General features: G+C 42.7%; 1 protein-coding gene across 1 annotated transcript; it reads right to left on the bottom strand.

Moving 5' to 3' along the window:
• Nucleotides 1-1,910: 1,910 nt before the first annotated feature.
• On the bottom strand, nt 1,911-8,766 carry LOC306745971 (soluble guanylate cyclase 88E-like; the record flags this gene model as incomplete). The annotated part of the gene is made up of 18 exons (XM_079228835.1): nt 1,911-2,051; nt 2,202-2,336; nt 2,490-2,636; nt 3,219-3,308; nt 3,400-3,509; nt 3,589-3,745; nt 3,827-3,973; nt 4,277-4,423; nt 4,528-4,657; nt 5,308-5,425; nt 6,189-6,275; nt 6,619-6,703; nt 6,825-6,944; nt 7,036-7,159; nt 7,499-7,633; nt 7,750-7,889; nt 8,315-8,455; nt 8,647-8,766. 18 exons carry the CDS (start codon nt 8,764-8,766, stop codon nt 1,911-1,913), a joined length of 2,274 nt encoding a protein of 757 aa, XP_079084961.1.
• Between the last annotated feature and the right edge of the window lie 1,174 nt (nt 8,767-9,940).

Below are 9,940 nucleotides of genomic sequence, written 5' to 3'. Positions count from 1 at the left end.
TTCTATGAGCTACTAAATAAACTACGAGTGATTTTGGTTTCCATAATGTAGCTTTAGTTCTGGACATGTTTCAAACTAACCTGTTAACACCTACAAATATCTCCCTTTGTATACTTTAAAACACATTGTTAATCCTGAAGTGATATGATGTCACTTCCATGCAAGTGGGCCCTCAGCAGGGTCGCCATAGCAACCCTCCCTGTTTCTCGTGGTCCACCATCCTTCCTCCCTCTCTCGTCCTCCATTTATTTCATTTTCCCCGAGCTCTGCTCATCAAAAGAAAGCCTGCTCAGAGAGCCTGGACAGCCACACAATCCAGGTATGGACAAAATACACGTCTGTGTCAGTGGAAGAGATAACCTAGGCTGGTTAATTAGACATATTTATATTGCTAAAATGTATATATTTTATTATTTCACAGAAATGGATTGTTTTAATAATGTGAAAATCATACAAAGTCATGAAATCGTATGCTATTGTTTATGTCTGTTGTGTACGACAGGTTGATTTATCATAATTCATGAATAACTGTATCTTATTGATATGAATGTTAATCTATAAAAACTGTATTCCAAATTTGAATTCTTTTTTCCCCTTAAAGCTGCAACAAAGTAGACACTGAGGCTTCCCATCATGCCGGAAGTTGACCACATGCCCTCCATGATGCCTCCTCCACCCAGTTTCAGTGCCCTGACGACCTCCGGCCCCCTGACCACCACCACCCTGCTCCCATGGGAGGATGTGCACATGCAGGCGCACATCATCCTGATTGTCGTCATTTTTTGTATTGTCTGCTTCCTGCTCCTGCTCGCCTTCTTCTACACCTTCTGCTTTCATTGCTCCATCGGTTCATTGCCTAAAGAGTCGCACACAGCCAACAGATGCAGCCTCGACCGCGAGGACGCCTCCTACAGGTGCAGCTCCCCTGAGAACCAGCCAGTGGGGAACATGGTCTGACTGGGACACGGGACCAGGATAACTGATATTTGATGTTAGGATTACACTCTTCTTGTTTTGGTGACCTGATCCTGTACGGATGTGTCGCAGCACCGTCGGGCAGAGAGTGACTTGTGAAGCATGAAATCTGAAACGTTGCTTTAACTTATTGATCTGTTCCTGTGTTTGATCGATGATTGAACAGCAGCAGAGCTTTCCATACTAGATAATTACTAAAAATACAGTTGTGATGCATTTTGAAGCTAGAATGCAAAGACATTCGGTACGGTGCAAGTACACATGGATGCATTTCACGTGAGAACATATAGAAACAGTAATAACATGTGCATGGAGAAATGTGTTGAATAAATACAAATGTAAATGTGAGTCTGACTGCCAGTGCCTTTGAGTGACAAGACAAAAACAAACAGATCCACACACGGCTCAGCAGTCTGCTCACTTTATTTTCACTGAGCTGACAAGCGTTTACATTTTGCCGGCTGTGTATTTGACGAGACTGATAGAGAACAATGAATTCAGACGTGGAGAGGGACGGAGGAGGGAATCAGAGGGATTTCTTCCGAGGATGAAATAAGATGTCAAATCTACAAGATGCAGCAGCACCAACAGGAAATTACAGAGCTAGAGCTAGACCAGGGTGGCACTGACCACTTTTGGCATTAAAACATTTCGCTAGGAATGATAACTGAGATCTATTTCTGTTGAGTCAGAGCTCAATAAACACTGATGATTTTGCAATGCAACCTAACACCACGCAAGGATACTAGAAATGTCAAGCATTACAGACAAGGCCATGTACAAACACTACGTCGTTAGAGATTGTCATGGCGTCACCGCAAGGATGCCAAAATATCAGCAAAAAAACGCCATTCCTGTCTGGCATTTAAGTGTTATGTTCAAAAAGCTTTTACAAATAAATGACTGGCTATAGCATCAGCTCGCGTCTGTTTGGCTCATGACACGGAGCACGTGGCACTCTTGGAGTCACAGGAGCTGTCAGGGGAGTCTACGATGGAGTCTCTGCCGTCAGACTCAGGGGAGTCCAGTTCCAGGTGAGTGTCCCGGAGGTCGTTGTGCAAGGCATCCTTATGGGACTGGGGACCAAACCGTTCATTTAATCACACCAGTAACAAAACAACAGGAGAAAAATCATCGTATGGATGAAAAGAAAAATAATTAGAAGTTGAAGTTAAATCAGAGTCATTAAAAGTCTATAAGTCTTGGCACCAATAATTCCCACTTACCTTATTACCAGACATCTCCTCCACCCGGCAATCCGTCGACTTCTCCGGACCGTGGCCTGAAATCTCCGTCTTGAGATGATGAGCGTGAATAGACTTCACATCATCCTTGTCTCGCCCTGCCACCGGTAGGGAAACCTGGGGGCAAAAACTCAGGGAATCAGAGATGATGATGATGATGATGATGATGATGATGATGATGATGATGATGATGATGATGATGATGGTGGTGGTGGCAATGAAGCACATGAGAGTGTAAACCATTCAAGGATGTCTTAGTTGATGTATTACCAGTCCCTCCTTATCGCCTGTGGCCTCAGGACTTGATATGTTGACCTTACTGATGGTCTGGGTCTCAAACTGAGGACACGCCGCCTGAGCGTTCCCATCTTTGTCCCTCTTTCCTTTCAGCCAGTAGGTCTCAATTTCAACATTCCCCTAAAAATGGACAAAGAGAAAAATAAAAGTGAGAATAAGGTTTAGACTTGTGCAGGAATATTGAAAGGCATGTGCTCAAAGGCACGATTACTGTTACTGAGTGGAGTAAAATGGCAGGTGACATATTCCAATAATCTGAATACTCGGATGAAAAAGGAGTTGCTCTTGCTTTCCTGAGATTGATGCCTGTAATCAGTGGCCTTAAAACACTTTGGGACTGAATGCACAGCCTCAAAGTCAGAGCCAGTGATGAAACAGAATGGTTAATCAACCAGCAAGCTGCAATTACCAGCTCTGAACATTAGTTCTGATTCGCCATGAGTCAAAACATTGTGAGTTATTATCATTTCATATAGTTTTAAGATTCTGAAATGTTTATTATGTCTGATTGCTGATCCACGAATATTCGCAAATTTCAGTTTCAATGCTTAGTTTTAGGTTGTGTATAATAATGTGCAGATATCATGTATTTACTTTTCATTAGAGGCGTCCAGACCGCTCTGAGCCACATTAATTGTATGATGTCATAGTGGCTGAGTAAAGGTAATCAATGTGTTGAGTGCAGAAGCTTGACATCCTCACCTTGATGGTAATGGTGCCCCTCCTTTCAAAGATAAAGTGGCCTCCTTTCAGGTGCTCGTAGGTGGCGCTGCTGAGCTGAATGTGCATCTCCTAAATGAGGTAAATGAAAACCAGGCAGTTACAACAAAAGCACAGAGAGCTCTTACCTAAGTCATCATATATGCAGACTTAGCTTCCCCACCTTTCCATTGCTCTCCATGGCTGATGCCGTGTGAACTGTGTCACCGTGCAGACCGTATCGTGGCATCTTATGCCCCACCACACCTGCCACCACCATCCCAGAGTGGATCCCTGCAACCAGAACAGCACGGTACTTTGCTCAGTCAAACACCGACGTAGACACAAACAAGCCCTCACGCGTTATACCCACCAATACGAATCTGTATGTGGTTGCCATTGGAGGGGTCTTTCAGGTGATCTATGGAGCGCACCATGTCCAGGGCCATGTCACAGATGTTGTGAGCGTGAAACGTTGTCTTCTCCGGAGTCCCGGCTACCACCATGTAGGCATCTCCAATGGTCTCAACCTGGAAAAAAACAGCTCCCATTCAGCAGCACTTATAGATAAAGTAGACCCACATCAGACGAAGGGAGAATCACACACAGACCTTGAAGACGCGGTGCTTCTCGCTGAGCGTGTCAAACAACGTGTACATGGTGTTCAGCATGGAGACCACCTGCATCGGAGTGATGTGGCTGCAAATGCGCGTAAATCCCACGACATCGCTGAAAAGAATGGTCACATCTGGGAACACCTGGGAGAAAAGAGATAAGGGTGTTGATAAGTATACATGTTGATACACATATTTTGTGTCTAATTTTTTTTTCTAATTTTTTGAGATAGGATTTTTGAGTTTTCTTAAGCTGTAAGCCATAATCAGCAATATTAAAACAATAAAAGGCTTGAAATATTTCAGTTGATTTGTAATGAATCCAGAATGCATGACATTTTTGTTTTTTTAATTGCATTACAGAAAATAAAGAACTTTATCACAATATTCTAATTTTCTGAGACAGTCCTGTGTATATATATACAGTATATATGGTACAATCCTGACCTCACAAGTGTTCACAGCCGGCTCTCCTTTGCGCAGCCTCTTGGCCACTGGCTTGGGAATCATCCTGTACAGCAGGTCATCAGTCTTCTTCATCTCATAGTCCAACATCTTCATGCCTTCCTCCAGCTTGCTGGACTTCTTTTGCTCCTGCGCTCACAATGGGAAATAAAACCGAATGAAACTGTAAGTGTGTGTCTATTTCTTTCGTCTCATATCTGCGGGGGGGAGCACATATGGAATGCAGAGTGAACCTGTATGAGAGCTCTCTTCAACTCCTCTGACTGCTGCGTGCCCGCCAGCACCAGGTCTCTGCTGGAGTCGTGCATGCTCAGGTCATTGATGTACAGGCCGGTCCTGAACATAGCACTCAGACTCTCCATCCTAGACACACACACACACACGCACGCATGCACGCACGCGCACACGCACACACAGTTAGAGAGACAAATATCAAAAAGACAATTTATAACAATGATAATAACAACATGTACTAAAACAGTGTATGTAGAAATAACATTAGCATTATCTATAAAAGTATAACACTTAAAAGACAGTGATTGTGAGAGATCATATGATCCTATTTTTAGTTTCCTACAGTATGAATAACATAAGCAGCGTGATGTGGCATTTAACATTTGAGTAGTTTTGTCAATACAGGCATGAGGGCATTAACTTGCAAAACAAAATGTTTGAGAAGAGGAGGGGGATGTTTTGGTAATGTACTCTGTGGAAAACACTCTCACTTGCAAATGGGTTTCCATTAGGCTCACAAGAGCTGCACTGTCTGATTACAAACTAATTAGCAGCTCATTTCATGCATGGTAAGTGCTGTTAGAATGGGCCCCTGATTTGATTCACTGCCCAGGCTTTTATTTCCAGCCTCCTAATTCAGTTTAGCTCTTGCAGCTTTTTAGACTGTTTTACTTTTCAACGGCAGCGTTTTGATATATATCAGTGTCTATGGATGTGTGTGTGTGTGTGTGTGTGTGTGTGTGTGTGTGTGTGTGTGTGTGTGTGTGTGTGGGCCTTACACAGGGGTTCCCAGGAAGATGATGGACTCCCACTCTGGCATGTATCTCATTTGTCCTTTTAGTTTAAGGCAGCGGCTCCCATCGCCCAAGCCCTCCATCGCATTAGCACTGTTGCCGTCTAAAAGAGGAGCACGATGAAAAACCAACAAGACAAACGCTTAGAGAGGGGTTTAGGTTCAATTTCAGCTGTAGATAATGACTGCACTGTGTTAACAGTTTATTATTGTTCCAACCTAGAGAGTTCAAATATTTGGAAAATACGCTCGTTTGCTTTTTTGCTAACAGTGAGGTGAGAAGATCAATAACACGCGCATATCTGTATGTTCAGTATGAAGCTGTGGCCGGCAGCTAGAGTAAGCTCAGCCTTAAGACCGGCAACACGGGAAACAGCAAACCTGACTCTGTCCGAAGGTAACGACAATGATTGGCTTTCAATGGGTTTTGCGCTGGACGACTTCTTGGATGGAAACAGTGACTTTCTGAAGTTTCAGCTGGTTGCCTGGCAGTTACACACTGAAAAGAAGACTTCAGAAAGTAATTGGTCTCAGCCATGTCTCTTTTTCAATTTCGCTTTTCTAAAAAAACATCAACAAGGTATAGCATGTTAAAAGTGGAGCTTTGCTGCCTTTGAACAGAGCCAGGCTAGCTGTTTCCCAACGTAATGATAAGCTTAGCAAACCTGCTGCTAGCTACAGCTTCATATTGAAGTGGTATCTAACGTCTTATCAACTCACAACAAGAAGGCAAATAAGCTTATTTTCCAAAATAAACTGAGATTATATTGTATTCTAAATGTGTCTGTGTCTTTAATAGGTTTTAAGACTAGTTCAGTGTCTGAATGCTCAGGTCTTGTCTTTTTTAAAGAACAGAAAGGTCATGACCTTTGCAATCATCTTCGATGATGGACTGGAAAGCCATGAGCTCCACATCTACGTCAGCAGAGCGATTGGCATTTTCATAGTCTGAACCTGTGGAAAAACAGGGTAAACTGTCAGAGCCACACACATTCATATTCACACCCGCTACCCATCACAACCAGTGCTGGGATCAGACCAATAAATTCAATAAAATTTAAGCTGAATTAAGATATCAAACAATTCCATTTATGCAACTGCAAGACCTTCTAAACTCTCAACTACCATTCAGCAGAGTTTTACTGCACACCTGCTCTTTTTTCTTTTATTCAATGAAACTGAAATTGAGCATTTATTTTGCAACTGAAGGCACTGAAATTGATCTGACCCCAAGCCAGCTAGTTCTGGCCCTCCAGACACACACCCCTGCAAGCGTTTGCTTAGCTCCCGCTCTTACTCTGGACTCGGTTGTGAAGGTTCCTCTCTCTTTTCACAGGCTCCTTGGACATGATCTCAAACAGGTTGTTGGGGTGGGAGATGATCTGTTAATAGATGGTAAAATCAGTATTATTAACACTCATCAGCGTGCTGTTCAAAACGGATGCATTTTGACTTGATGGAGAATTCTGTAGTTAAACGGGGACATGCAAAGTGATGTCTGACCATGCTCCAGGATAACTCCACAAGGGGGCGAGCCAGCAAGAAGGCATCATTGATCTTCTTCCCATCCAGATCAGGGAAGACAGTGGACAAGCCCGAGCCAACGTTATGCACCACCATATCCTAAAGAGTCAAACCATTACAGTGATTTTATTAATTCAACACTTCACTTCATGAATTAGGTGAGGTGAGGGATGTAGCTCAAATGGATTACCTGTCTGAAGACAATGTTAAAGGGGAAGACCTCAAAGAAGAAGTCTGAGGTGATGGGCAAAATTTCTTGCTCCTCCTCATCCTCCTTCATGATGTAGCGATAGGCGGAGTTGTCAAAGTTCAGCCTGCACAAACACACGCAGATCAATGTTTTCTAAAGTTTACAGTGAAGTATAAGCTATTTTGTTCTTTTACTTAAATTAAAGTTCCAACACAACATTGATATTACTATGTATCTTTCATTATGAGATTGATAAGACTGATGCATCAGTACAATAACATGGTTACTTACTTTTAACTAACTATGTTAACTGTTTGGTTTTCTGAAAAGTATGAAGTAACATAAGATGGAAAAACTCAAGTATAGTACCTCAAACGTTTACTTATATACGCTTGAATAAATGGACCTATAATTACTTTCCACCACTGAGTAAAATGTTTTGTGTGCGTGTGTGTGTGTGTACCTCATGGTGACATGGGAGTAGTCTCCGACCAGCTGCTCAGACAGCACTTCCACATGGATGTCGGTGTCGTAGAACTGCTTCCCCATCTGCCTCAGCTGACCCATGGCGTAGTGCAGATAGCCTTTGCGTTTACTCCTGCCGGTCACAGAGGGACATAATTAAATATCACTCTGAAATAAATTAATCACACAAGCCTCTCTCTTTCTCTGATGTCTGATAGTCTGTCAATGTCCCTCCTGCTGGTCTCAGACCTGTAGTGGAGGGTGACTCCAGTGGCCGACTCCTCCTGGCAGAAGAAGGTTGGAGGCTGCACCTTGGGGTAGCTGAAGCGCAGGTACTCGTGGAGATTATCAAGGCCATTGACAAAGTCACGAACATGGCGGCCCAGCACCTGACGGTAGAGACAGAGGGTGACAGTCAGGTCATGTCTTAGAAAGTTGCTCTACCCTTTTTTTTTAAATAGTACTTTTAAAGGGACACTTCACTAATTTAATACCATCTGGGTTATTTGGGCTTGAGGACAAAAAGCTATTAATAATGAGCATGTTCAGGACTTGAGCCATGCAATTGACTGCAAATCAGGATATTTTGCCCTTTGCTGCTGTGGGTTTAACTATACTTGACTTATTTGTCCATGAGTTACATATTGCTTCTTCAATAATAAGACACAATAATATATATGAGACACTAAGAAAAACATTTCCGCGGCAAAATTGCAGTTTTAAGGATACATAGCTCACTGGGTAGTTATTAATATTCTCACACATCTACCAAAACACAGCTTTGACAGTTTTGAGTCTGAGATCTTTTTTTCACCTTGAGGATCCTGTCATAACCGTACTTCCCAACAAAGCCGAGGAAGTAGACACCCCAGGAGTTCATCAGCTCGTTGTAGGGCGTGCCTGTCACTCCACTGGCAGCCTTTGCAATACGGGGAATCACACTCTCACTATACACCTGCAGACACACACATATATAGAGACCTTTAATATAAAAAATATGTCTCTTGACATCAGGACTATGAAGTTCAGACAGAGTGACAAAAGCTGAAGACAGATTGGCTTGGATGCACAGAGACAGCACGGCCCTCACACACATTACTATTCAGAGCACACACAGAATGATATTATTCATCTCAGAAACCTTACCTCGTGGGTGACAAAAGAGTGTAACCTGACATCTGCTCTTTCTCTGACCAGCTTCCACACATCATCTCCGTACGACTCTTTGATGAAGTCATGAAGACTCTCACACAGCAGCCCGTACATTATGTCTCTCTGGATTGGAGCTCAAAACCGAGCAAGACGGCTCCCCAACTGCTTGACTTCCAACAACCCTCCCAAAGGCACCTGCGAGCGAGTAAGATAAGTTCAGAATGATGACTCTGTGAGCGCTGCAAGCTGAATCTCAATGCATTTAGCTTTCAGCGTGAAGCTATAAAAAGCCATCCACTGAATATTGTTGCCTATCAACCCTACCTGTGGAGTTTTGAACTCCCTCAGACAAGCTGGCCAGTTAAGGTTTCATCTGAAGGCCAACAGGGCAAACGGTTTTAAAGGTGCAGTAATCGCACAAGCCCTTGAGTCTGAATGGGCCTCTTTTGTTATTGTGTTAGCTGTCAGCGCCTGGTGGCTGTGCACCTCTCTCTAGGTGACATGAACACACTGCACCTCTCAAACACAGATGACACCAGTCACAAGAATTTGTTCCATTTTCATACTCTTGTTATTGTCCTTTTAAAGAAAATTGCATTTTAAATCACAGCATTATCATTACACAACTGTCATAAAAACCTAATTTGTAATGGATTGCAATAAGAAATAGGTTGGACTAAAATGAAAGTGACACATTGATTCTAAACACTAAGGCTCAGTTCGATGCAGCGCCACACAAAAGCTTTTTACATGTTCAAAGGAGGCTGCTAACCTCCTGTGGTTTCTTTTTATGAAGCACATTTGCGACCAACACTCTTAAATAAACTCTTCATGGGCAGCAACTATTAAACTTCTATTGTGTGTCTGAAGATTTTTTTTATGTGGATCAGGATGACTCCACATTTTCTTTCAGATGCTGGGAGGCTTCTCACTGGGGGGATAGAGGTGGTGCTGTGGAGTGTGCAGGTGCAAAATCAATATCCAATCTCAGCAGGGATAAGGAAAATGTTTTTTTCACCCTCCAGGCTCCTGCTGAGCTCTATGAATCAATTTGTGAGGGGAAAAAGCTGCTCGATAAAGACTAACCTGACTTCAAAAAGGCCAACTAAATATAAAGTTAAAGGGCATTTTTCTAGTGTCATGCAAAATGTGAGTTTTTGCAGAATTCACAACTCTTAGCAGTTGGTAACCCATGCAATACATGATCACCAAATAGCAAACATACTGAGTTATGTATTGTCAAATTTTCCACTGCTGAATAACTAAGGTATCTAGAATGCCCAAAAAC

This window comes from Taurulus bubalis, assembly GCF_910589615.1.
Source record: "Taurulus bubalis genome assembly, chromosome: 13".
NCBI classification, from domain to species: Eukaryota; Metazoa; Chordata; class Actinopteri; order Perciformes; family Cottidae; genus Taurulus; species Taurulus bubalis.
The sequence above is the reverse complement of the archived record's forward strand: the minus strand, read 5'-3'. Positions and strand labels throughout refer to the sequence as shown.